The sequence below is a fragment of the Lasiosphaeria miniovina genome, assembly GCF_030549165.1.
Source record: "Lasiosphaeria miniovina strain SMH2392-1A chromosome Unknown B0T26scaffold_2, whole genome shotgun sequence".
Taxonomy (NCBI): Eukaryota; Fungi; Ascomycota; class Sordariomycetes; order Sordariales; family Lasiosphaeriaceae; genus Lasiosphaeria; species Lasiosphaeria miniovina.
Window position 1 is genome coordinate 5298061 of NW_026848221.1, and position 25445 is coordinate 5323505.

At 56.7% G+C, this 25445-nt stretch overlaps 12 protein-coding genes across 12 annotated transcripts; 6 read left to right on the top strand and 6 right to left on the bottom strand.

The window, feature by feature from the left end:
- Positions 1-1595: 1595 nt before the first annotated feature.
- Positions 1596-2738, top strand: B0T26DRAFT_640341 (NmrA family protein; the record flags this gene model as incomplete). The annotated part of the gene is made up of 1 exon (XM_060437225.1): positions 1596-2738. The coding sequence occupies one exon, from the start codon at positions 1596-1598 to the stop codon at positions 2736-2738; it is 1143 nt and encodes a 380-aa protein (XP_060301172.1).
- A 1889-nt stretch (positions 2739-4627) lies between these two features.
- Positions 4628-6341, top strand: B0T26DRAFT_800109 (isoprenoid synthase domain-containing protein; the record flags this gene model as incomplete). The annotated part of the gene is made up of 6 exons (XM_060446990.1): positions 4628-4902; positions 4990-5055; positions 5187-5518; positions 5647-5806; positions 5869-5958; positions 6038-6341. The coding sequence occupies exons 1-6, from the start codon at positions 4649-4651 to the stop codon at positions 6339-6341; spliced, it is 1206 nt and encodes a 401-aa protein (XP_060301173.1). The 5' UTR covers positions 4628-4648.
- A 347-nt stretch (positions 6342-6688) lies between these two features.
- Positions 6689-7474, bottom strand: B0T26DRAFT_748553 (uncharacterized protein; the record flags this gene model as incomplete). Its single annotated transcript, XM_060444976.1, has 5 exons — positions 6689-6880; positions 6935-6978; positions 7006-7126; positions 7154-7366; positions 7436-7474. 5 exons carry the CDS (start codon positions 7472-7474, stop codon positions 6689-6691), a joined length of 609 nt encoding a protein of 202 aa, XP_060301174.1.
- A 1286-nt stretch (positions 7475-8760) lies between these two features.
- B0T26DRAFT_167131 (uncharacterized protein) lies at positions 8761-9277 on the bottom strand. The gene is made up of 2 exons (XM_060433537.1): positions 8904-9277; positions 8761-8841 (listed from the first exon to the last, which is right to left on the bottom strand). The coding sequence occupies exon 1, from the start codon at positions 9165-9167 to the stop codon at positions 8904-8906; it is 264 nt and encodes an 87-aa protein (XP_060301175.1). The 5' UTR covers positions 9168-9277; the 3' UTR covers positions 8761-8841.
- A 1176-nt stretch (positions 9278-10453) lies between these two features.
- On the bottom strand, positions 10454-11733 carry B0T26DRAFT_636277 (soluble quino protein glucose/sorbosone dehydrogenase; the record flags this gene model as incomplete). Its single annotated transcript, XM_060436813.1, has 2 exons — positions 10454-11425; positions 11482-11733. The coding sequence occupies 2 exons, from the start codon at positions 11731-11733 to the stop codon at positions 10454-10456; spliced, it is 1224 nt and encodes a 407-aa protein (XP_060301176.1).
- Positions 11734-12245: 512 nt separating this feature from the next.
- On the bottom strand, positions 12246-13070 carry B0T26DRAFT_638172 (uncharacterized protein; the record flags this gene model as incomplete). Its single annotated transcript, XM_060437007.1, has 1 exon — positions 12246-13070. One exon carries the CDS (start codon positions 13068-13070, stop codon positions 12246-12248), a length of 825 nt encoding a protein of 274 aa, XP_060301177.1.
- A 341-nt stretch (positions 13071-13411) lies between these two features.
- On the top strand, positions 13412-14747 carry B0T26DRAFT_167163 (uncharacterized protein). Its single transcript, XM_060433538.1, has 4 exons — positions 13412-13492; positions 13558-13565; positions 13624-13883; positions 13954-14747. The coding sequence occupies exons 3-4, from the start codon at positions 13756-13758 to the stop codon at positions 14681-14683; spliced, it is 858 nt and encodes a 285-aa protein (XP_060301178.1). The 5' UTR covers positions 13412-13492; positions 13558-13565; positions 13624-13755; the 3' UTR covers positions 14684-14747.
- A 2642-nt stretch (positions 14748-17389) lies between these two features.
- B0T26DRAFT_748558 (uncharacterized protein) lies at positions 17390-17776 on the top strand (the record flags this gene model as incomplete). The annotated part of the gene is made up of 2 exons (XM_060444977.1): positions 17390-17442; positions 17530-17776. 2 exons carry the CDS (start codon positions 17390-17392, stop codon positions 17774-17776), a joined length of 300 nt encoding a protein of 99 aa, XP_060301179.1.
- Positions 17777-18528: 752 nt separating this feature from the next.
- Positions 18529-19761, top strand: B0T26DRAFT_672871 (uncharacterized protein; the record flags this gene model as incomplete). Its single annotated transcript, XM_060439520.1, has 2 exons — positions 18529-18656; positions 19347-19761. The coding sequence occupies 2 exons, from the start codon at positions 18529-18531 to the stop codon at positions 19759-19761; spliced, it is 543 nt and encodes a 180-aa protein (XP_060301180.1).
- A 1265-nt stretch (positions 19762-21026) lies between these two features.
- Positions 21027-21964, bottom strand: B0T26DRAFT_748561 (uncharacterized protein; the record flags this gene model as incomplete). The annotated part of the gene is made up of 2 exons (XM_060444978.1): positions 21027-21741; positions 21795-21964. The coding sequence occupies 2 exons, from the start codon at positions 21962-21964 to the stop codon at positions 21027-21029; spliced, it is 885 nt and encodes a 294-aa protein (XP_060301181.1).
- A 281-nt stretch (positions 21965-22245) lies between these two features.
- On the bottom strand, positions 22246-24148 carry B0T26DRAFT_848639 (amidase signature domain-containing protein). Its single transcript, XM_060447616.1, has 2 exons — positions 22474-24148; positions 22246-22400 (listed from the first exon to the last, which is right to left on the bottom strand). Exons 1-2 carry the CDS (start codon positions 23993-23995, stop codon positions 22297-22299), a joined length of 1626 nt encoding a protein of 541 aa, XP_060301182.1. The 5' UTR covers positions 23996-24148; the 3' UTR covers positions 22246-22296.
- A 532-nt stretch (positions 24149-24680) lies between these two features.
- Positions 24681-25204, top strand: B0T26DRAFT_672873 (uncharacterized protein; the record flags this gene model as incomplete). Its single annotated transcript, XM_060439521.1, has 2 exons — positions 24681-24709; positions 24808-25204. The coding sequence occupies 2 exons, from the start codon at positions 24681-24683 to the stop codon at positions 25202-25204; spliced, it is 426 nt and encodes a 141-aa protein (XP_060301183.1).
- Positions 25205-25445: the final 241 nt, after the last annotated feature.

Below are 25445 nucleotides of genomic sequence, written 5' to 3' on the forward strand. Positions count from 1 at the left end.
ATCGGGAAAGTATTGCCCTTGAAGACTGGCCCCGGTAAATATGATTACGGGCTTTAAACGAATGCCCCCTGCAGTGCCGAATTCGATGACTGTAACCCAGGTAGTGGCATTAGAACTTTGTAGGAAGGTTCAGTTCGTTAGGGAGCTTCCGATGACCTTTCCGGCCCGGGTCTTAAGCTCCTGCATGCCGTGCTCGCCCATGTTGGCGATGTTGGCCGGTTTGACCTTTTATCCTTGATCTGGAAGGCCAGGCGCTTGTAGAAGTCTTCGTAAGCCTCACGAGTAGAGCCTCTGACGCGAGAGGATTCCAACAAGGCCGAATTCTTCATTTTTACCGCCGGGTTGCGGCGTAGGAAGCGATCCACATATCGCTCGCCCACCATCTTTTTCGTGCCAGCCTCATTGAGTATAGCTTGAGCGAATCTCTAGACCTAACAACGGCTAAGCGCACGCCCTGCAGCTTCCTCATGAGGCACCAGTCAGCTAGGAAGCTTTCCTGCGCATCGGAGAGATTTCTTTCGGTCTGTTTACTTTTTGCTCGATTTTCTACGCCATGGATGCGGAGGCAGAGGGTGGAGGCAGAGATGCCATGTAACTTGGCGGCGTCCTTCTGCGAAGCGCCCTGCTCAACAGCAAATATTGCAGCTTCAATGATCTGCTCGCGACGGTCCGACATGGCCTGTTTTGAAGCAATTTGATGAAGTTGTGGTGCTTTGAAGTTGTAGGGTAGGAAATTATACGACAGGGGCAGAGATTTCGTTGTAGGCGATTTCCTTATTGGCTCACCACGTCTAATCGCTGGATTGACTATCAGCTGGGAATGCTTGCTCTGGAATGCAAAGAATGGTTGTAGAAGTGGAAGCGAAAGAGGTTTCGGAACGATGGCAGCAGACAATGGAAAAGAAAGTGCTTTGCTTGTTGCGTGTAGAACTAAACAGGGAGTGGAGGGAGCTAATCGTATAAAATATGTGGGCACAAACTCCTTGGCGGGGAAACAGCCTAGCACATGCCCAGCCCAGTCAGTCAGGTGGGTAGGAACGATGACGTGCCAGGAAGATGTCGGGTCCCGACCCCCAGCGCCTGATGAGATGTCTTGGCACAGTGGGCTCGAAGCATAAGACGAAACCTATATCGGATAGTAAGGCAGCCGAACCCACAGTGGGCCGAGATTCGTGCTGCTCCTTGTCTTGGTAGTCCCCGAAGCTCGGAGACGGCAGTGACACCAGCCGCACAAAGCCCATTTTCGTGATTAGTGATCGCTAGTTACACGCACCACCGCCAACTCCCTTGATTAGTGAACATTTGCGCGGCTGCGCCCTGAACATGTCAACATTGAACAACGTACTCGGGAAATTCAATTTGTCATCGGCATGTGCTTGGATCTCCGTCTCTGTATGTCTGGTGGGTTCGCCGGATGTTAGTTAGGTACGTACGTGCTGTGCTGTTCTGTGCCGTGGTGACGGTATAAAAGGCGTCGAGCATCCCGTGAAAACCAAAGAAGAAACAACAACCCGACATGGTCCTCTTGTCTCTATGCCCTTTTCCACAGACCTGCCTGACTCTTAACCCCCAAAAGACACGCACAAACAGCCAACATGGCCCACCCCCTGAAAATCTTCGTCGTCGGCGGCACCGGCGCCCAGGGCCTGCCGGTGGTGCGCGGGCTCGCCGCCGACGGCAAGTACGCGGTGCGAGTCCTGACACGCGACCCGACGTCGCGGCGGGCAAAGGAGCTCGTCACGCTGGGCCCCAACGTGGAGCTGCTGGCGGGCTCGTTCACGTCGGAAGCGGACCTGCGGGCGGGGTTCGCGGGGTGCTGGGGCGCGTTCGTCAACGTCGACGGCTTCGCCACGGGCGAGGCCATGGAGATGTTCTGGACGGCGCGGTGCTTTGAGATTGCCGCCGAGAGCGGCGTCGCCATGTACGTGCACGGCAACCTCGACTACGGCCACAAGCTCGGCGGCTACGACGCCCGCTACCGCTGCGGCCACTACGACGGCAAGGGCCGCATGGGCGAGTGGATCCAGCTGCAGCGCGCGGCGGCCAAGAAGGATGGCAACAGCGGCGGCATGAAGGCCGCCGTCTTCACCACCGGCCCGTACATCGAGATGGTGCTGTCGCCGCACACGCCCATGGCACCGAGTGTCGAGCGCGACGACGACGGCGACGAGGTGGTGACGTGGCGGGTGCCGCTGACGGCGGGCGGGGCGGTGCCGCACGTGGCGCTCGACGACTGCGCGGCGTACGCGCGGTGGCTGTTTGACAACCCCAGCGGCGCCGACGGCATGGACCTGGCCGTGGCCATCGACCACATCGGCTACGCGGAGCTGGCGGCCGCCTTTGCCAAGGTCACGGGCCGCAAGGCGCGCTTCGTCGACGTCAGCCTCGACGAGTACTGGCAGGGCCCGTACTGGAGCAAGGCCGCGCCGCTGCAGACGGGCTACACGGCCGACCCCGCCAGCCCGGCCGCCATGACCATCCGCAACAACTTCTCGGGCTTCTGGCGGCTGTGGCAGGCCTCGGGCGGCAACAAGGGCGTCGTCCGCAGGGACTATGCGCTGCTGGACGAGATTCACCCGGCGCGCATCCGCAGTGCCGAGGAGTTCTTCCGTCGCGAGGACGAAAAGGCCCGGGCTCAAGGCCGCGGGTCGCTGTGGGACGCCGTCGCCGTGAAACCGCAGTTCATCTTGAAGATTCACGAGGACGGCATGGCGCAGGGCCCGAAACAGAAAATTTAGTCTCATTAGGGGAAGACTGTCCACAGTACGACAAAAACCGTATTGTACAGAGCCTGCTAGGAATTGAAGAGACATGAGAATACATCTAGAGCCCTGATAGTGGCACAGTATATGATATAATTTCGTTTCTGATGTCATATCCTCTATTCCCAGAAATCGCCGTAATTCAGAGGTCTCAATGCTCCGTGCAACGCGCACAAGAGCTTGGCACTGGTGCCAGACCGGTAAAACACTACGAGGTAGCACATTTTTTGTAGATACTTTCTATAGTAGGGGGACTGTGATAGTAAGTTGTCGCCTGGAATTGACCAATTTTTCATGGAATTGGTTGACATGCCTCTGAACTTCCTTCATTCTTTGTTATTTCCTTCATTCTTGGCTCGGAATGCCCTCATTTCATTCGGAATGCCCTCTTTCGGGCTGATTACCACGCTTCCCTTACCCCCTCTCAACGAGTATAAGGAAGCCTTCTTTTCTGTACTTTTAGACCTATTTTGGCCAGACAGTCCAATTCGCTGTGAACTTCGACCGCCTGCAACATAAGTGTTATGATCAGGTCTAATAGTTTTGGTAGGTTGTGGCAGAGTTATATGCCGAAGACTTTAGACTTTCTCTTCCTGGTAACATGTTCGGTTTGGTATTAGTTACTTGTTTTTACGTTTTAGATAGACGGGTTTGGATTTTGATTGCTAACTATTACCTATTTACTAACTTTATCTAGCGCCATATGACTTAATCTGTTCCTGTTCTCGTGTGTCAGTAGGGGAAAATGGGGCTTGACTGCAAGGGCCAGATAATCCGAGAGCCCTAACAAAAACTCGACAAGTACGTCATCAGTCATGCCATGTTAAATGAAAGTTAAGCGATAGAGACCCCCACCAGGCCGTGATACCACCTTGTCGTGCCGACATCTTGTCGTCCGGGGGTAAATCCAGCCGCACGGAATCGCTATTCGAAGAAGACGACGTACCGCCAGGCGGGCGTCCGGCAGCAGCTTCTCGTACAGCATCCACAAAAGGTAACATGGTCTTAATGCTGGCCGTGGGTAGCCACACAGCCAATTCCCGGTCTGTCGGTGTGACTGCGAGCTTATGGGAGCGTGTAGGTGTTTGTGAGCAGGGCCTCGTGGTTGGGAAAAGTGCAAGAAATGCTCTTGTAATTAAAGAGGATCAATGCAGGGAGTGCTCAGCACGAGAAAATCACAATCGGGCCGAAATTGGTTTGATTCGTCTTGGGTACTTCTGTCACGGCACGGTACCGTAGGCGCTGTGAGCAGGCCTACGGGTGCATGACCATACTATAACCTACTACTACAGATTGCAGCTTGGCAGCTTGCAATTCTGGCATCCGTTTGGAAGGTGTGGTGCAGCGGTAGTAGGTGCTGAGCCCCGCCGTCACAACTTCTGTCATTTGGGAGTGGCCACTTGCTGGTTAGTTCTCGTTCTGCATTGGTTCGAGACAGTCAGCTGTCCTCGTCGGGCGTGGCAAGAGGTAGGTAGCTGAGCCTCCCATTATCATAAAGGGGGGGGGGAAGGGGGTCCAAATAAATGCTAGCGAGTAAGAGACAAGTGCCGTCCAGTCATGTTCTTCATTGACCGCTCTGGGCCTATCTCCCTGCACGCTACTCTGGTGCTCGGGTGTCACAGAGTGCGGGCACATCTTCGGCGTTTCCGGTAGGACCATTTTCTATCTGTCACAAATCACAAAGTGGCGAGTTTGGCAGTGTGTCCGAAATACGAAAAGTGCTCGGATGGTGATTCTTGGTTTTGTTCCGACGAGCACGACAACTCGGCGGTTCGTTCAAGCCGAGTCGCTCATTAAAAAGCAGGATTTATTCCCAACTTCTTGTGGTCAGTTATCACAGCACATCAACCTTCCCGCCCGACACCTGAAGAGAAACCGAACCACCCATGGCCTCCACAGAGCCTGATCTCTCGCACCATGGCCCAGATGACGGGGTGTTGCCGCCGCCCGATGGCGAGCCGCAGCCCGATGGCGAGCCGCAGCCCCATGGCGAGCCGCATGCCGCGCTGATCGCCAAGCTCGAAGGGCAGGTCATGCACGTCCCGGACATGCTGTCGCTATTCCCAAAAAGCTGGCCGAGCGGCGGCCGCAACAAGTACTACAAGCGCCTGAAGGCAAGGCTCGACGAGATTGTTCAAAGGTTGACTAATACTGACATTCCATGCTGGCGGTTTTGCTTGCTTGCGTGAGACGACGAGACGCTGACGACATGTTCTCTCTCCCACAGCGTCTTTCCCGACGAGGTGGCGCGGGAGCTGGCGCTGAAGAGCGACTTTGCTTTGTTGACATCCATGTACGAACCACCCCGAAGCCTCTCCAAAGCACCCGTGCGTGCTCGCTTGCACAGCAAACTGACCCTCTTCGTTGGTCAAACTGACCCTCTCGTTGGTCAAACTGGCCCTCTCGTTGGTTAACACTTAACAGCTGGTTCCCCGACGCCGCCTGGGACGACTTCTACACGTGCGGGCTCTTCTCCTTCTGGATCTTCCACTGCGACGACGCCATGGACGACCGAGCCGGCGCCGTCTCCCAAGACTTTTCCGCGTCTTGCGAGTACCGCAAGCAGGTCCTCGACTACACGCGGTGCTGTCTGGGGCTAGATCCCGTGTCACCGCCACAGCCGAGCGGCGGCGCCGCCTCGAGGCTCCTGTCATGGTTCCAGCCGGCCGTGAAGAAGTGGAACCCTCCGTGCCCGAGCCTGCCGAACAGCGTCTTCCTCGAGTTTGCCGAGAGGGTCCAGCTGACCACCAGCAAAGGTTTGATTCCATGCCTGATTCCCTCGCTTGGGTGGGTAATTTAATCGGTAGTGGCCGCTGTGGCTCTGACTAGGGCTCTTGGGATATTGATGATCTTGTCGACTGACGCAATGTGGCCCCCCTCACAGCCTTCCGCGAGCTGCTCCACAGGGAAATCGAGAGCTACCTCGACCATTGCACCACTGAACAGCGCGAGCGCATGACGGGGGAAATGCCCGACAGCCTAGAGAGCTACCTGCGCGTTCGACATCACACATCCGGCATTCGCTGCTGCGGCCTCCTCGTCCAGTGAGTAAATGAGGAACTGAATCGACACCAGCAGTGTCACAAGTGCTGACCGTGAACGCCAGACTCGGCCAGGACGTGAGGGTACCAGTCCGGATGATGAAGTCGGCCGAGATGCAGGCGCTGTGGGACGACCTGACGGTGCTCGTTCTCGTGTCAGTCCGTCCTTCTCTTTCCCCTACCTAACTCAGTAAATTACCAATCAGCAGCCAACTAACCCACGGGACCTCGCAGCGAGAACGACATCCTGTCGGCAAAGAAGGAGCTGGCGGCCGGGTGCGTGCACAACGCCATCCCCGTCCTGTACAGCCAGGGCCAGCCGCTCGACAGCGCGATCCGCGTGCTGGTGGCCCGGCTGCAAGGCTCTCGCGACGCCTTCGACCGTGCGGCCGACAGCATGTGCAAGAAGACGGCCGGCGACGCGGGCCAGCAGCGGTGGGCCCGCAAGGAGCTGCTGAGATACCTCGACGGCCTACGCACCGTTGCCACCGCGTGCATCGAGTTTTGGTATAGCTCCTGCTTCTTCAGCTGTTTATAATGACGACTGTAATTGAAACTGACCTCGGTGTTTAAGCAAACTCGCCGAGCGGTACGGCAATGAGAAATATCTCAACGATGATGGAACGATGGATGTGGTGCTCTGACCAAATCGGCGGCAGCAGCCACGGCCGCGCATGTAATTAGGTAAAATTCAGGCCAAGAATGCGCACCGAAACCTACCCCTTTTATCATTGTTTTTTTTATTCTCTTTGTGAAAACGGGGCGAGAAGGAGAAGAAGGAACTTCACCCCACGACACAATTCCCTAACCAGCTCGAATGCGTTGTTCACCATCATTTCGAATAACAAGGCCAAGCTTGAAGCAGCCGGCCGTGAGCATGGCATTCTACTCCATACCGTCATCTAATGGCACCTGGTGGCCGTCGTCTCGGTAGTTGGGCGGAGCCTGGGTCCGGTCTAGCAGATGTGATCCGGCGCGCGACGTGCCGTAGGTTCTCTCTGCCTGCCACGAGTCCATCTGGGCGTGTTCGACGAATAAGACACCCACGTCGAGCAGCACGCGCGACTCGATGATGGCCTACGCGTCGACGCCGGCGGCGAACGTGACCTAGTAGGCGTTCTCGTGCAGCACGGGGTAGAACCGCTCGGCCGTCTTAGAGAGGTCTGCGCCGATGGCTGTCTAGTGTCGCTCGGCGGTGTTACCGTCGACGAGCACGACGTAGCACATGCGGTCGATCCGTAGCCTGTCCTCGCCCCGGAAGAAGGGCGCCGGGACCGGCCGCTTCGGGACCGGCGAGTCTTGGGGGTTGCACAGCTCCTGGTCCTAGCACAGCAGGCTAATCTTGCAGACGTAGTAGCAGAGCAGCCAGAGCGTCATGTTGTGGTTCAGTGCCACAGTGATGACCGTGTTCTCGAATGAGGGCTCGATTTGATGCGACGCCTCCGGGTCCGGGGGGGCTCGATCAAGCAGGTGTATAGCTGTGGGGTAGAATGATCCAGCTTTCAGCGAGACCGCCGCCGCCTCCCTGGCGCTGTTCTCTCTCGGCAGAGCCGTCGCTGATATCTTGTGTAAGCAGATCAAGCGACGCCTAACTGGAGTCTGGCGTGGAGTGATCCACCCGATCGGACTCACTGCATTCTTCGTTAGCATCGGTAGCTTTCTAAAAGCCATGTCTACCACCCATCCTACCATAGCACCTGAGCAGCCAGCGCAGCGATGTGCACGGTATGGCAGCTGCTGTCAACTGACAGCCCTTTTAGCGGTAAAATCGGTACTTTTTGATGCAGCCCCCTATGTGTATATTTTCTCCTTCAACGCCACGGCCAGGCAGCAGTACAACCTAGTTAACCGCGCCGGCTATAGACTCAACAACGCAAATAACATCACCACTCTAATCGATCGGCCTCACACTGGCCGCCACAAGTATTCCTCAAGCGAAAATAGGTACTCCGTAGAAGCCGCCCAATCTCTAAAGGCTCTAAAGGAAAGCGAAAAGAAAGTTAACTTTTTCAAGGATTAACGAAGCACCTGAGCTGATTGTTACAGAGTAATTCGACTAAAATGTTAATGAGGTGCGATTACTTATCAATCTATCCATCTTTGCGCTAAATTACAAATCTTCATCCCCTAATTATACCAACTTGCGTCTAGAAGTCTAGTCTAATTTTACCCAAACCCACCACCCATCCTACCCAGCCGACACTTCCCAAGGCATCTAGACGACACAGGGGCCGGGAAACCACGAGCCGCCCTGGCCCGGGGAAGTGACACCGTTGCCGCCAACGCCGAGCGGGCAGCGATCTCCGAGCTGGGGCGGCGCGGGGCTGGTCCCGGCGCTGCTGACCGCGATGGCGAAGAAGCAGGTGCCCTGCGACGCCAGGAACGACGCGGCGACGCAGTTCTGGCGCGCGTAGCACGACTCGCAGCAGGTCTGGGCGTCGGGCAGGTCGGTGGGGTGCTGGCTGCTGTCGAGGTCGAGGCGCGACGGGTAGCCGAGCGGCTTGTTGTAGAGCGCGTTGGGGCCGGGCGAGCAGACGGCCAGGCGCGACACGGTGGCCGTCGACGTCACCACGGCGCTGGCGGTCGAGTATTGCGTCGTCAGAACCGTGGTGGTCGTGTGGGCTGTCGCGGTGGACGTGGCGATCGAGGTCGAGTGCAGGGTCGTGGTGGTGCCGAGGGACACGGCGACGGTGACGGGGGCGCCAGTCGCCGTTGCGATGGCCGTTGCGGTGGTGCCGAGGGTAACGGTGGTGATGGGTGTGGGGATGGACAGGCAGCTGCAGGCCTTAGAGATGGCCGAGGAGGCGAATGCTGCGACGAAGGGCGGCAGCTTGGGTGCTCCGCGCGGGGCGATGGGCAGGGCGCTGATGTCGGCATCCGGAGAGCGCTTGCGGCCGTTGACGCCGAGACTGTAGTAGACTGTTGTCGTGGTCCAGGCCGTCGAGGTCGTGGTCGTGACGCCGCTGATGGTCGACACAGCTTGGCCCGTGACGGTGGTGGTCTCTGTGACGAGCTGTGCGGCGACACTGGTTGCCGTGCTGTCCATGTTTGTTAGTGCCGGGACTTGCCTCGGGCTGGCTACTTGCTTGTCTTGTTGTACCTACACTGGAGCTAGATAATCCGTTGAGGTGATTGTAGGCCCCTGTACCTGCTGGGTAGACGTGCTGGTCACCGTTGCGTAGGCGGTGGCCGTCGAGGTCTTGACGCTCAAGAAGCTCGAACAGAATGGTGTCGCCTTGTTCAGCTTGAGAACGTCGACGACAATGTCAACAGCCTTGCATTCATCGATTACTTTCACTTTCGGTACAACTGGAGAAGCGGCGACGAGAGACAGGCCAAAGGCCATGAACTGGACGAGGTGCATGGTAGCGCGGGTTGCAGGTAATTGTAATTTGAAGTGTGTTATTGGCAGTTCCAAGGGACCGAGGTCGAATCGTCGAGATGTGAGTGACGAGGACTGTTTCCATCCGTCGAGAATACCATGATGGTCTCTATTTATGTTTGTCGAGGCCCAAAATATGGTCAGGAGGTTTGTCTTGGACTCATAGACTAGTTGAGGCTTGCAAGCTGAATATTCAAGCTGAATGCGTCGTGCGTCGTGCGCCGTGCGCCGTGCGCCGTGCGTCGTGCATCAACTCAGCCGCCTCCTAGGAGGTCATTGCGAGCGGCCCTTCCCCTTTTCCCTTCCGCATGGGAAAATTACGTAAATACGATAGCTTCTCGTGCTGTGTTCAGTTCCATGCAGCGCGCTAGGACCTATCCAGTAATCAAGTGCTGGGGATTCAAATGTGGCTTGCTGACGGGCTGTGCTGGGCATTGGGCACCGTGGCACCATACGTCCAATGGGGTTTAAGCCCAATCAATAGGTCGGGGCAAGCACAGCCACCGCCCATGGTTCGATGTTCCGGCGCTTCGGCACCTTTCTCCGCACAAAGCAGTCCCCAAGAAGTCAAAAAATCCCACCCGGCCATCCCGATAGCCTGGGACCGCCGCAAACCATTGTCTGCTAAAAAGCTTGGTCGCCACGTGGAGAACGCCACAGGGACTAGAATTTCGGCATAGCCAATGCTGTCCCTGTCTCGACCAAAGCGCTTGCTGTCAGACCGCCTCCCCTCGTATTGCATAGTTGCAGCTGCAATATTCAGCTTCTTGCTGTCAGGTTTGTTTATTTGACACTATTCAGATATGGTCCCAGGCAGGACCTGCAATGGCGACCTCGATCAGACCGCCTTTTCCACAGGGTCGACAGAGGCCCCTGTTACGCACGTCGTAATTCACAAGAGTGATGTGTTGGTGTTGAAGGAGGAAGGAAGAAGTGCAGAGGATCTTGCATATTAGAGGTAAGTCATTGTTCACCTGGCTTAATTACTTGGCAGTCTTTGACCGGGCACATGAAGGCTTTTCTTCTTCCTCGCATCAATCATCAATATGCACACTGCGAACACTCCCCATTCTTGCTGCTTTGCGCACGATTTAGCTTCTGAGAGCTGCAACGCGACACTACGAAGAGAGTGAAACCACCAATCCAACAAGTTCGTGCTCTGCACAGTCCCTTTCCCAAGACCAAAGACACACCCCTTCGCAGGACCAAAGACACAACCCTTCGCAGGACCAAAGACACACCACTTCCCAAGACCAAAGACACACCCCCTAGGCGCCGTAAATAACGTGGATCTCGCCCGTACTGTCGCTCGACACAAACAGGCGGCGCTTGGCATCGAACGCCAGGCCGACGGGGCGGAAGCAGCCGTTGGGGCACGAGCCGGTGCTGGGGTTCTCCATGACGGTGGTGGCGGCGGAGCGGCTGGTGAGCGGCGCGACGGGCTGGCCGTCGGGCCCAAAGGCGACCTTCATGACGCGGTAGCCGTCGGGCGGGCTGCGGTCCCACGAGCCGTGGAAGCTGACGTACGCCGCGGCCCCGTCGGGCGTCCACTTGATGTCGAGCGGCGCCGTGTGCGACGGGAAGTGGATGCGGGCCTGCTGGCGCGTCGCGCAGTCGCTGGCCTTGGGCACGCCGTCGGGCGAGAACAGGCTGCCGACGGCCAGCGCGCTCTGGCCGAGCAAGCCCGTGTCCCACGCCGCCACGCACCCCGGGTAGCCGTAATTGGCGCCGCGCAGCTTGTTGGCCGTGTCGTTGAGCGCGCCGTGGAAGTTGGCCTTCTCGGCCGGGTTCTCGTTGTGCACGTCCTTGCCGCCGAGCCGGATGTCGTCCATGGAGTTCTCGACCGACCACACGCCGCCGCTGACGGGGTGCTCGCCCATGCCGACGATGTTGCGCAGTCCCCAGCCCAGCACCTCGCCGCCGGTCGCGTACGCCACCGACGCGGCGCTGATCTTGCTGATGCTGAACGCCTTGATCATGCTGCGCCCGGCCGTCTGCGCCGTCGCCGCCGTGTCCACGTTGGCCGCCGACCCGATGGCCACGAGCAGCGTGTCCGGGCTGAACTTGGACGTCATCAGCGCCCGCGTCGGGTGCGGCCCGTTGTTCTGCATGTTGGTGATGACCGTCTTGCCCGTCCCTACCGTGCCGGCGGCGGCGTCGTACGGGTACGCCGTCACCTTCTGCAGGTTGGACACGAAGATGGTCTTGCCGTCGGCCGCGACGGCCACGCCGTGGTTGCTCTGTTCGCCCCGTCAGCCACAGAAGGAGAGTCGTCCGGTTTTGGAGCGGAACTCACGGTGCTTTCCGAGATCAGGACCTTGTTGGTGTCGACGCAGACGGTGCTGCCCTGGTCCTTAAGGGTCAGCCGCCGCACGGTGCCGCCCTGCTGCTCGGCGACCAGGAGGTTGCCCGCCGGGTCCATGGCGATGCCGCGCGGCGTGCGCAGACCCGTAACCAAGACACTCGACGTGTATCCCGAGGCCAGCTTCTGGTTGCTGGTCTTGGACACGCCCGAGCACTGCGCGGCAGCCAGAGGAAGCACCAACATGGTGCTGCCCCAGGCTGCGAGCAGCTGTGCCGTCAAGACAGAAAGCCGAGCCATGATTCACGCGCGACCTGTTTACGTCGTCGAAGCCGGTGGATGGTGTCGCGGAACAAGCTTCCTTGGCTATGGAGTCTCCAAGAGATCTGCACTTGGCACAGGAGCGGCGGGGACCTAGTTATGGATTCCGTCTTCTCCCATTGCCACCAGCGTGAGCGGACAGGCTGCCTCGCTTAGACGCTCCCAAAATTACACCACCAACAATTTTGCTCGCGCTTGCCAATCGCACGAGAGGCTGACATTGCTCCAGATTATCCATAGCTCCCCTCCAAGTGCCAAGCCACTCTACTCGGCAGCTCTCCGAGACCGAGCCCGCCCAGGCCAGAGTCCAAGACCTGGCCTGCCTCCCCGCCGTGCTCTGCCAAGAAATACATAACCCACCATCATCCGGCAGACGCATGAACAATCTACCCACGACCAGCAGATCCGCGCCTGGCGCCGTTCGATTGGGCGCTCGGCTAAAAGTCCAGCGGCACGTCGCGCCTCCGCGCCTCTTGGCTCAGCGGCAGCTGCCTGGTCCAGATGTTCATGCCGACCTTGTCGCCACTAGTCAGCGGCAGCCCGGCGTGCTCGGTCCTCGCGTCTCCCTCACCACCACCCCCAGCCAGGTTCTCCCAGAACACGGCGTTGCCCGCGACCGGCCGGAACGTCAGCCCGCTGGCGTACGGCGCGTCGCACTCGACGAACCCGCGCGCGCACCACCGCCCGTCGCGCGGCGCGACCACAAGCGGGAAGTTGGTGCCGCCACCCGTCGTCCCCGCCGCCACGTGCACGTAGACGAAAAAGCTCGTCGCCCGGTTGCCGCCGTTGGGCGCTGTCGCATACGCGCCGTCGGCCAGCCAGTCCGTGTGCACGTCGTACTCCTCGCCGGCCGCGTACCGCACCAGCTGCAGCGGCTCGAGCTGGGCGTCGCGCGCATCGAAGCCCTGCAGGTCGAGCGCCCGCCGTGCGATGCACGCGGCCACGTTGTCGGCGTGGTGGTCGAGGTCCGTCGACTGCGACGTGCGGATAGTGGACTGCTGCGCGGCGCCATCGGAGCCCGCGACGACGGACCGCCGGAAGCGGGATGCTGTTGCGTTGAGTAAATGCGTCTGCTCGCCGGGTGTCAGGAAGCCTTCTAGGTACAGGATCAGTGGCGACGACGACACTTTGTAGACCCGGTATGGCGGGTGTGTGCACTCGGCGGCGGCGGTGCTAGCGTCGGTGGTGCTGGCGTCGGTGGTGCTGGCGTCGGCCGCCGAGGCGAGCACGGCGGCCGTCGCGATAAGCAGGGATAGGATCATTTCCAGCGAGTCAGTTGCCCACACTATACTACCGAGGTCGGGGCAATGTGTGGTGTAATTACAAATTGAATGGAGAGGGGAAGATGTGTTCCGGTGTGTTCCGATGGGTGAGTGTTTCATGCTGGAAGCTCCGAGACGTGGCGTCTTCCATGAATGAACAATGAATGGACGAGCAACTGAATTAGCCGGCTCATGCACTGTTGATTATATTCGTCTGGGCGGCACCACACCCTCCCACCTAGGCGGTACTTTTGCAAAAATCAAGACCTTCGAGGCAATGGAAACCCGAGCTTCCTTGCAGGCGCTCTCGATATTGCTGCTGCTGCTGTTGACATCATCGCAGGTGCGTGCCTGGCAGCATGCGAGCCCGGCAGAGCTCGACGAGGCGCTGGAAAAGCGTGCGCAAGCGCTGCTAATCGCCTGTGAGCATTGATTCTCTTCCAATCAAGTCTTGGTAGTAAGGCTAATTCGTGCTTCATTACATCAGTTGTGCTAGTGAGCTCAGTTGTCGACCTACATATGATGCCTATCAAGCTAACTCGTGACGCCCTAGCCGGTCCAGTAATTCTTTCTCGCATCCTGGCCTCACCACGAGACGTGTGAGCTGACCCAAGGTAGAAAAGATAGCCAAGCCCTCGAAGCGGATTGGGCTGTGGTCGGAGCCGCTGCAGACGACACCGAGGTGATGAGCGTTGACTGCGCTGCCCATGTATCCGCCTGCATCCAGCTGGATGTAGTGGCCTACCCGGCCGTCCGCCTGTACCACGGCGATGGCCGGATGGACCGGTACAGAGGACCACGGAAATCTGCACCGTGAGTCTCCTCCGTCTGGCAGGAATGCGATATCTAGCACGATATCTAGCACCTAATCACACGCCCCCAGGATCCTCGCATTCCTCCGCCGCGCCTCGCGCCCCGTAATCGCCGAACTCAACCCCGCGACCCTGGCCGAGTTCACGTCCTCAGACGACATCGTCTTCACGGCCGTGTTTGCGCCCTCTGAAGCCGGGCTGTACGAAGCGCACTACCGCAGCCTAGCCAGCGAGTACCACGACCAGTTCTCGTTCGGTCTGCTCCTGCCCGTATCACAGCAACAGCAGCCGTCAGCAGTCCGCTGCCGCAACAACGTCGACAGCGAGAGCTACACCCTGACCGAGCTGTGGGTAGCGGGCGCGCTCGACGAGCTGGTCACGCAGTGCACAGCCCCACTGATCCTCGAGCCCGGCAGCCGCAAAGAGGTTGCCGAGCTGGCGGCGGCGGCGGCGCGTGCAGCTAAGGGCATCGTCGTGCACTTCTTCGCGGCCTCCGACGCGGACAGGGATGCGTACAGGACGCAGGTGCGCGCGCTCGCGAAGAAGTATGCTGACGAGTTGTTGTTTACTATTATCGATACTGCGCAAAACCCGGCCATGCCGGCCTTGGCGGGTTTGTCGGGTGGGGTGCTGCCGGGCGTGTCCGTGGAAAACCTTGGGACAGGCCAGCTGTTTCCGTATCCGAGGGGAAGAGAGCTGTCGGCTGCGGCGCTAGAGAAGTTCTTGGGTGAGGTGGTGGGCGGCGCTGTTGAGCCGTGGGACGGGTCGCGGCCTGGGGAGGTGGTGCACGACGAGTTGTAATGAGTTGACACGGACTGACCTGGTTGATCCTAGTCACGACACAAGGTAGGCATATTCACTCGGGAACCAGGATTATGGGAGTCATTGTGTTATAGTGTTTCCCTATATAGTTATTATTCGTTGGAAATCATGTCCTCGAGCTCTTAGGACGATAATTAGAAAAGTGGCATTGCTGTTTATTTAGCGTCTTAAGTCGGTCAAGGCGAAGGGGCGAGGGCCACTGCTTATATACATGACATAGTGCAGGGCTAGCGGGCGAGAAGTCATAATGAAGGAGTGAGGTCTTGGCCCGCTCGGTACGCATGTGAGTTGGTCGTGTGTGTGGGTTAGGGCTCTTTCCTTACAAGTAGCTTGCCCTTTGTTCAGTCTTCATTATTACCAACTCAGCAACCCTCTCTGTGAAGCCCCTGCTCTCTTACAGACAGACGACCCTAACAGTCGAGTGGTTTATAATAACGGGGTCATTTAAAACCACGCTTTTAGCGAATTAAAGTACAACCATCTCAGCATATATGCAGCATTTACTCTACATACGCACACCTCTTCCTCGGATATAAATTATATTATTTACTACCAACTGTATCATTACTCAGCATATCCTACGCTCCGTTCTATTTTTTTAGGTTTGATTTTTTGTTACGGAATTAGATTTTTTTACGTAGGTTAGCATCTACTAAGCGCATGCGAAAGGTCGAACATGGGTAGAACGATTTTACCCAAGTTGAGCTTTTTGAGGGTTAGGGTTTTTCTACCCATTTTCCTTTTTTTCTACCCATGTTGAACTAAAACCTAGTCGGCGAACCAGGACGGGAGAGAGGTGTGGCGGCGATACGTCCGATTCTCGACCCTCGACAGCTCGGCCAAGCTGGGCAGTTCGGTCAAGAGCATTGCCGCTACCGACGTAAAAACTTCCTCGACCGTCTTTCGCAGTCAGGGTGTGCTGGGGTAGCCTACAGCTACTACAGCCCTGTTAAGGCCATCGGGCATCGGAAAGTAAATAAGAAAAGAAGATGATTTCTGCTAAAGGGAGGAAGCTATCTGCAGTGGGCTAAATGTGGCCTCCATACCCAGAAAACTGGGTCTTGGATACACATACCAAAGGATATTTTTACCACCTTCCAAAAAGGCCTGAACAAGCTCACCATGGTCAGAGAAGGTAGCTCATCACCTGATCTAATCGCACGATCAGAATTAGTTCGTCAACTAGAGCTGATCTCACGGGATCTACTCATTGAGGACGACGATCATATAGCAACGCCAGTTGTTAGACTTCCCCGCACTGACCCTGAAGTCTTAAAATTAAGCCAGCTCTAGGATCAGATGATCAGACGGCAAGTGCAAACTTTGTTCTGAACCCTGGCCAGGCAGGGGCAAGCAATCGGACGCGCAGCCTAAAAAACCTTGACGTACATCGGTTACGTACAACTTTGTTCACAGCGAGCAAGAGCCCTAAACGCACAACCAGCCCCGACCTATTGGAAGACTTCTCATCAGGCCTAACCTCTCCGGCCTACTCAACGGCAAAGTCACCCCAGGAATCTCCATCCAAGACCTGGGCAGAGGCTTTGGCAGGCGCAGCTCAGATAATAGCAAGCTCACTCGCACGACTGGCATTACAACTCGGGCTATCAGCCGACATTCCGTCTATTGATCCAGCGTTGTCCCTATCAACCGCCCCTGGAGCGTGGACGCCATCACCACATCACATAAGCTACTCAACCAAACCAAGCCTTACTAAACGATTCGGACTATCTACGAAACCATCAGCTATTCTTCAATCTAACAAAATTCTCCCAGTAACACAAAGCACTGCCGTTTCTCAGATCAATCGAACCACTCCAAATACGCAAGTCCAACTAGCACTGCCTACTAGTCAGCTAGATCGAGCTCAGCAGATCCCTCAAATAAACCTCCAATTGCCAACACTCTTTGATCGTACAACAACACTGACACTTAGCCCCATCATAACACAAGCAGGCCCCAGCCCCATCATAACACAAGCAGGCCTAGCCTCCGTCATGAATGCACCACCACCTTCCCCCCCGGACAAGGGAGTGGCCGAACACGCAGATAAATGAACTTCCCGGACAAGGACGAGGCACTAATCAATTGGGACAAGGCCGAGGATTAGCGGGCCGTGGATCGTTCAATGAACTACCCAATACCCACAACGCCTTCGGCAACCTACCATTGAATGCTGGTCAACCTGGCCCGAACCCTGCCAATACGGGCAACCAAGACGCAGCCATGCTGGCGCAGATCGTGTCGATGGCAGTCGCTCAAACCATGCAGAACTTCTGGAACACCGGCGCATAGGACATTGTTCAGAACCTGACAACTGCAGTCACGAACATGACCGCTCATTGGCAGAACGACACGGCATGGAGGACAGCTGAAACTAGAGTGCCTTATCAAATGGAAGGACTGGGCAGATAAGCACAATCAATGGTACCCGCGCAAGGCGTTGCTCGAGCATGCCAGCGATCTGGTGTACGAATATGAGATGAGAAACCCAATACATCAGGCAGAAACAACGCGTCGCACCAAAAACGCACCCAGCCCTTTGAAACTCACCCCAAACCAAATATCGAGGCCGTACTTCCATCGCGCAAGCACGAGAAACCGAAACCACTATTGCACGCAAATTTCTGCATAACCGATTACCCCAAAGCCACCCATCGCATTATACCAGCTCTCGATCACACGATGGCCAAATCTACGGCACCAAGAATGAAGGAGGCAATCGAGCGATACCAGAAGTAGAAAAAGCAAGATTGGGCCCAGCGCGAAGTTAACTTAGTCGTCGCAGCACTGAAGCGAAACGACCCTAAGACCAACCAACCCAGCTCGCACGAAGCCTGGCGCATGACAAAGCAGCGACTCGATGAGCTCGTCAAGATAGTCAACGCCTATCCATCGTTCAATGCGGCAGTCACTGCTGTTGCCGACACTACTTGGCCCAAGATCGACCAAGTCAAGGCCGTGTACGTCTTGTGCGGCGGCAAATTACGCGAGTCATACGAGGAAGCGTTGGTGGACGCGAAACTAGACGCAATGATCGATAGCGACAACGAGCGTGCATATGACCCATAGTGGACTGGGGGTATCGTCGTGAATAATACGCACGCATCGTCGATCACAGCCCCTCGTATAGGATCAAAGAATAAGGAGACGGAGGATATACCGTAAACCCCCCAGAAGAATCCCGGCAGAGTCACTCCAAGCCTAGCGGGATTCGCCAGCACCCCCAAGCGGGGTAAGGAAGCCTTTAGGCTTAACTCAGGAGACGAGTTATTAACGACAAAGCCATTGATTAAGAAGGCAAAGAAAACGCATTTTCTCATTGACTCGGACACCGACGACAGCGATATCCCGTTCCAAGCAAAGAAGAAGGGTAGTGAGAAAGCCACGGACAACAAGCCATCGTTCTAACTCCGCGACGATGTAATGGAATTACTCAAGGCTGAGGTGAAGGAACAGAAGGAGGCAATGAAGGAGCAGCGCCAGGTGATCAACAAGCAAGCAAAAACGATTAACGACCTCGTCATGCAAGGAAATCATGGTGCAGCGTTTCAGATAAATATGAGCTTTGACGAGCAGACCCTGTGGACGCAGTACACATGCGCAACATGATTTAGGGCGCGATCGCGCGCTCGATCAGAAGCAAAGGCAAGGGCGAAAAGGAGGGAGACATGACAAAAAACATGGTAGCATACACGTTCAAGAAAGTGCGCGACGGCATCGTGGACTACACGGTCGACAACAAGGCATACTGATAGAAGATCTACACACGCGACCTGAACGTGTTCACCCGGGTCAACACTGGCTCGCTACAAGACCATGAAATGCATGTCGGAAACCTCAACGGATTGGAGGAAAAGGACGTCCGCAAGACGGGTCTACGATACAACGAGAAGGATGAAGCTTACGTCCTCACCTACAAGGCAATTGGAGCAATCGAGCAACTGAAGGAGTAAGCGAGTCGTGGAGGCAGGCTGTGTAATAGCTTCCTGATGAGATCTTCCTCTGTGAGATCAATAATTCCCGTGAGCTTCTTGTTGCTAGGTATCCGTTTATAGGAATTGTTCCAAAATGATCTCCTCGTCCTTAATAGTCCTCTTGTCCCGAACTATTTAATGCTTAATTCCTCCTCGTCTAGTTCCTTGAATTTTCTCCTCAATTCTCTTTTCTTATCCTCGATCTCTTCCAATTTCCTCTTCTTCTTCACCTCGGAGGTGACTTTCTCTAGGGCTTATTGACTTCCTCCATATATCGCTTGAGGTTGCCGAACTCCTATATTTGGTTCTTGAGATTTTCCACTTGCTGATCGAGGTCCTCTACTTGCTTCTCTGCCGTCTCCATACGTACAATGAGCTGGGAGTTGTCCTGTCTATATGACTGTGTTTCCTCGGTCTCCTCGTTAAGGGTCTTAGCAGTATGATGTATTTTTTCAGTTCCTTCTCCTATGCCTTGATACTGGCTTTTATTACCGCTACTACTGGTTTGTCGTCTTTGCTTATATTGAGCATTCTAATATTGCGGTTGGCGAAAACTATGTTGCTGGTGAACTGTCTCGATTTTACTAGTGAACTGTCTCGATTTTGCTAGTGAGCTGTATTGGATTCTAATTAAGTTGACTATGCTGCTAGTTTCGTTTTTCTAGCGTCGACATGCCCCCTCCCGTGCCGGGCAGTCCGCCAAAGCAAGAGAGCCTTGGTCCGCAAGACATTGTCGAGGACGTACATGTGGCTTCAAACACTCCCACCCAGGGCCTTCCGCAAAACATTGTCGACATGCCCCCTCCCGACCTGGCCAGCCCGCCCACTCGGCCACCACCCACCTCCTTTCGCTGTCGTTCACCGCTGCAGCTGGTGCCTCCCCCCAAGATCAAAGTCTTGGTGCAGAAAGAGGGCCGCTTCTACTACTCCGTCTTTGGCGGCGATGCGCGGAAGCCAGTGCGGAAGCCCAGGCAGCACCGCGCCAAGAGCAAGCGGGGGCTCGTCCGTTTTGCTCTCTCGCCCGAGCCGTCGTCTAGCGGCCACGGCGACCGGGAAGACGGCGGCAGCGGGGACGACTAGGAAGACGACGACGGCAGCGACGGCAGCGGGGACTGGGAAGACGACGGCGACGTGGTCAGCAACACCTCTCGCTGCCTCTGCTGGCTCGAGTGGCAAAACCGGGAGCAGGAGGGCGTGCAACTTGCTTAAGGAAGGAAGGAAGGAAATCTATCTAAGGGAAAGGACTGGCCTTATATAGGCCAGAGGCAGGTCTTCCTGAGGCCCGTAGCCTCGTATTCGACAGTCTTCCAGGGCCACCTACTTCCCCGCGCAGGGCGCGGGGAAATACTCTAGGTAGTGTTGCAGGGCACGCGGTGGGCGCGTGCATGGACCACACTCTAAATACAATGCAGCTAATACTGAGTAGAATCAATTCTGTCATGTGTCCAGTGACGACCGTGACAGTTGTGACGGCCCGCCTTACGAAGGTAGGGAAGTCAAAGGTTGAAGGCAGTAACGAATGTGGATTCAAAGCTAAGGAAGAGAAAGGAATCTATCGCAGGGTCCGCGTATGGCGCGGAGAAATAGGTGGTGGTGCTGAGCAAGTGAAGCAGTGCGCACAGACCACGCTCTAACCACAATGCAGCCAATAGAATCAATCCTGTCACATGAGCCCTGTGACGACTGTGACAACAGTAGTCTAGCTATAAAGATAAGCTCGTCCGTTATAGCCGGGAATTAGTCGCCGTAGAAGGAGACATAGTCTTTGATCTATCCTCTCTATGCCTCGAAGCTAGCCTTATTACTAGCCTATAGCTACTATAGCCTTATTAAGGCTATTAGGTATCGGATGTGAGGGCCTGGTCCTCCAGACCTCCCAGACGCTCTGACTAATCAGACGCCAGCCGGGTGCATCCACCCGACCAGCCAGAGGGATCCACCCGACTGACCAATGGAAGCTCGGCCAGAGCCCCACCTTGAGACGCCCTGGAAGAATCTCGCGAGGAGAGGCTTTTGAGCTTTGTCGTCTGGAATTGACCCACTTTTCATGGAATTGGACAGGCCTTGGCTGACATGCCTCTGAGCTTCCTTCATTCTTTGTTATTTCCTTCATTCTTGACTCGGAATGTCCTCATTTCATTCGGAATGCCCTCTTTCGGGCTGATTACAACGCCTCCCTTGCCCTCTCTCCATGAGTATAAGGAAGCTATCTATAATAGGCTTAATATAGCCTAGAAGGTTTGTGCCCTACTAACGTAACAAGCCCACAGCAGTGAGTATGCATAATTGACTAGACTCCTAGGCACACAGGTTTCTCTTTTGTCTAGCTAGCACAGAGGCACCTATTACACGGGGACTATCGGGCTCGCACACCTCTCGGGGAGCATCTGCGAGAGCATCCTCAGGCATCTGTAAATATAGTCACTGTGGTCCTCGAACTGCGCTGACTGAGTCTTGGATATCAGATCGCTCGCACATTGGTACCAGTGGGTCCATCTCGCGGAGTCGGACGCCGGATGCTGCTGTGTTGGGACGGCCGCGATCATGCGGCGGGCTTCGTCGATGGCGCGGATCTTGATCCCGATGGGCGCTTTTCTGTCGATCGGCTTGCTGCCGACAACGTAGACGCCGACACTCGCCTGGTATGTGATCCTTGGCGAGCTGGCCAACCCGGCGCGCTGCAAGAAGTGGCAAATGGCCGTGAGCCGCCGCCAGCTCAGCTCCTTGCCCCTGCAGAGCAGGATGATGTCGTCGGCGCGACCAAGAGCCACTTCTTGGATAGCCCACCCGCGATAGAACCAGCCGTGTTGTTCGAGGAAGTTGGCAAAGGCCAGCGACGAGACGGTCCAGCGCGAGCAGACGTGTTGGCCCAGCAGCTCGACAGCCTTGGCGGACCTGCACAGGAGATCCGCCGCCAGCAGCTGGAATGTAGCGCCAGTTCTAGCTCCGTTTTTGCTGTCGTGCCTGCCCAGCACGGGGATGAAGGTGTCGTGGACCCACAGGACCTCTTTTTTGGGGTCCGGCTCGCCGAGCCAGACGAGAACACTCCTCTGCGCTTGGCTGTAGATGTTGTCCATGAGAAGCACCTGGCGTCTGGTTTCCCCGGCGCGTACCCTGGAAGTTTCCATGTGTAAGAGAGGGCCGAGAATTCGGGCGCGTCGTCGAGTTTCACTTGGCTCAGCGACAGAAGTAGGCCGTGCGGCTTGGAGGCGTCTTTGCCAATGGAAAGGAGCCGGATGCGGCGGGCGTGTGAGAGGGCTTCGTAGCGGTATTGATGCGCCATGTTAACGAACTATGTTTAGTCGAGTCTCTTTGAGATACTCAGAGGTAGGGAGCCCCATTTGACGCGAATAAAGAGGGGCTTGCTGTATGTGCCGTGTCTCGCAGCTTGGCTTGTAGGCGTTTGCAGGTCAGCCGGCCACCTCCAGCCACGTTACTCTGTCGAGTGTCTGGAAAGTGGATACTGGATCCAACATGAATCTCGGCCAAGGCTGAGTCTGGAATCGCGCAGATAGTTCACAGCGAACCTGAATGTGACAACTAAATAATTACATGGTATTGATGCCCGGCGCCAGACTATTAACAAGAATGAATTAGTTACCCCCCAAAGCACCCCTATTCCTTCAAATACCTATATACTGCCACGACCTTCTCGTCATCGAACCGCCGGCCGACCATTTGCAAGCCGACCGACATTCTGTCAAACAAATCAGCATCGTCTGTGTTCTGTTAGTGTGGATCCAACCCGGCACATACCTTGCCCCGATCTTTAGAGATAAAAAAGTAACTCACATAAATCCCAGTTACTCCTGTCGTGATCGCTCATGAAACTCGTGCGCTGCTCCTTGACATCCACCTTCTTCGACGCCGTGCCGGCAGGAAACGCCAGCGCCGGGTAGTCGAGAAGATTCCACATGGCCGAGTAGGCCCAGTACTTTGCAGTGCCGTGGCGCGTGGCAATCCCCGGAGCAACCGGACAAACCAGCACGTCTACGGTGCCGGCCCAGCGGCCCAGCCCGTCGTCCCAGCGGCCGGTGCGGTTCCAGTAGTCCGCATACTCAAGGCGGTACTCCTCGCGCTCCTCGAGCCAGTACTCGAGCTCTTCACGCGTGAGGACCTTGGTGCCAGGGCTTTCCCGCAAAATCCAATCCACGAGAGGTAGCGGCGGCTCGCCAGACGCCGCCATGGCCGCCACGTCGGCCGCCCCGCCGTCGGTGAAGTACAGACTTGACGCGATGGCCCACGCCTCGTCGGCGTTGTACAGCGGGAACTCGACCACTTCTACGCCCGGCAGTGCCCGCACCGTGGCGGCCAGCTGCGCTAGCGCGCGCGCGATGGGAGGGTGCGGCTGCACCGTGCCGTCGTGCCACGCTATTCCTATCCTCAGCGGCCTGTCTGATAGACGCAGATCGATCGAGCGCCACGGCAGCGGCACCATCGCGGGCTCGACGGTCCATGGCTCGGCGGCCAGCATGACAGCCATGAACAGCTCAACGCCATCGATGGTGCGGCACATGGGGCGGACGACGGTCGGCACGGGATCCGCGCCGGGCGGCGTCGAGCTCCAGCCCGTGGTCGGCACGCGGAACGCAGTAGGCTTGAGCCCAAAGATACCGCACGCGGCGGCCGGCACGCGAACACTACCACCCACATCGCTACCGACGCCGAGCGCGCTGCCGCCGAGAGCCAGCAGCGCAGCCTCGCCGCCCGACGACCCGCCTGACGACAGCTCAGAGCCGCGGTGCGGGTTGCGCGTCTCGCCGAACAGGTTGCTCGCGCACTCGAGCTGCATCATGCTCTGCGGCTCCGTGGTCCGCGCGTGCGCGACGGCGCCCGCGTGCTCGAGGATCTGCACGACCAGCGCGTCCCGCGGCGCCGGCGGGTTCGCAAACCACCACGCCGCGTACCCGGCCGCCATGCGCCCGCCCGCGATGCCGATGTGCGACTTGACGCTGACGGGGACGCCGAGCAGCGGCCGCGCCGTTGGCGATGCGGCAGGAGGCGAGGCGTCTAGTGTCTGGGCTCGACGCAGCGCCCGCGCCCCGAGCAGCTCCGTGATGCAGTTGGTCGCCTGCTGCGCCGTGGCTGCTTGGCGCAGAAACGCCGACACCACCTGCACCGCTGACAGCTCTCCGGCGGCCGTCATGCGCGCGATCGACGTCGGGTCCAGCGCTGTGATGCGAGCTGCGACGTCTTGTTCGATAGTGTTAGCCAGGGCGTGGCTGATGGATGCGTCACGGTGTTCCTGGGCTTCGCGGGCAGCATCCTGCCATCCTCTCTTTGCTTTGCTCTTGTTCTTGTTCTTTGGCGGCATGGTTTGTGTTGAGTGGGAAAAAGTGTACTTTTTTTCTTTGTATTTCTGGTTGTTGTTGCATGACACTAATCATCCAGGTTGTGTATTTGTCCATGAATTACATTCTCTCAAGTAAACATGTAGAGATTAGGGGGCTCTTTACTAGTAGCAGCTGCGCAGGCACTAGTGGACAGCTTGGGTTGCGGGATAACTCGGCCCATTGCCAAGAGGCGGGCTCAAGACAGTGGCCAATTCTGATGCTGATCCTGGTGCTGCCCTATCGGCTACTAACTCGATTTGTCGTCTTACATCACCGTTCAGGGGTATCTCCGATACTTTTGAAATTCACTACGGCCATAATCAATTAGTATTTCAAAGTCCGCATTTTACCTTGTATGCTTGAGTTGTCCATGCGAATAAGACGTGCTACCAAATTGCTGGATGTGTCGTGGTATCTCGATCAATAGCTCTACGACTGTAGTTACAAGAGACCAACGAGAACCTCAACAGTTGGTAACTTTGGCTAGCGCAAAAGGCTTGCTGGGGTTAGGGTTACGGGCATTGTAGCCCAATGGGCTGTCAAAAGCGGTCACCAATTTTGATGGGCGCAGCCCTTCCCGCTTCCCTCCCCTAGCAGCGCATTTGAGATGGGCGGACTCGACGCGTGAAGGCAGCGTCCATAATCCGCTGGTTCAAAGCCAGAAAAATGCTTCGGCTGTGGAAGATCTCTCGCAAGTCGAAAGCAGTCAAGAACTCTGCTGGAGATTCCTAACCTGAACCGTCTGCGTCTCTTTCCATTTCCACGACCGCGCGGCAGCTTTTGGAGTTGGCAGCCATGGCCCAATCACCTCAGTTCTAGCTTCTAGCGCGGCTAGTCCAGCCGGTCGCGGCGCCAACGGCAGTGTCGAGGAAGAAGAAAGCAGCAAAATTTTCTGGGACCTCTGGCAAAAAGCCGTAGACAACCTTGACGACGACAAGAGATCGGCGCTGAAACTCAATCTCGACGAGCACGGCCAAGTCCAGCCCTGCATCACAAACGTCATCCAAGACATGGTTACAGGCGTCGAGTCGTCTTTTGACGAGTATAGAAATGGTGGGCTGAAGATCGAGGACTACGATGCAAAAGTCCTGCTGAGCGTGCGCGAGAATGAAAAAGGAACCCTCAGGTTTGCCCTGCGGTCCAAGGCCATCATAGACTCAGGCGTCAAGTTCGACCCCACCAAATACTAAGCCACTCGGAATTAATTGCGTGCTCTCTCAGTGCTTGGCGCTGACATTTCTAGCATCGTCGGCGTGGACTGTGATATCTCTCGGCCTGCAGCTGCTTCAAAACGACCAGGACGGCATGAGGGCTGTGTTTGACGCCTCGGCTTTCCTCGCTGGTGTTCTTCACCGCTATGCCAACATCAAGACCCACTATGGCGACCAAGATCTGGCAGACATGGTGATGTTTGAAGACCGTCTCCGCTCT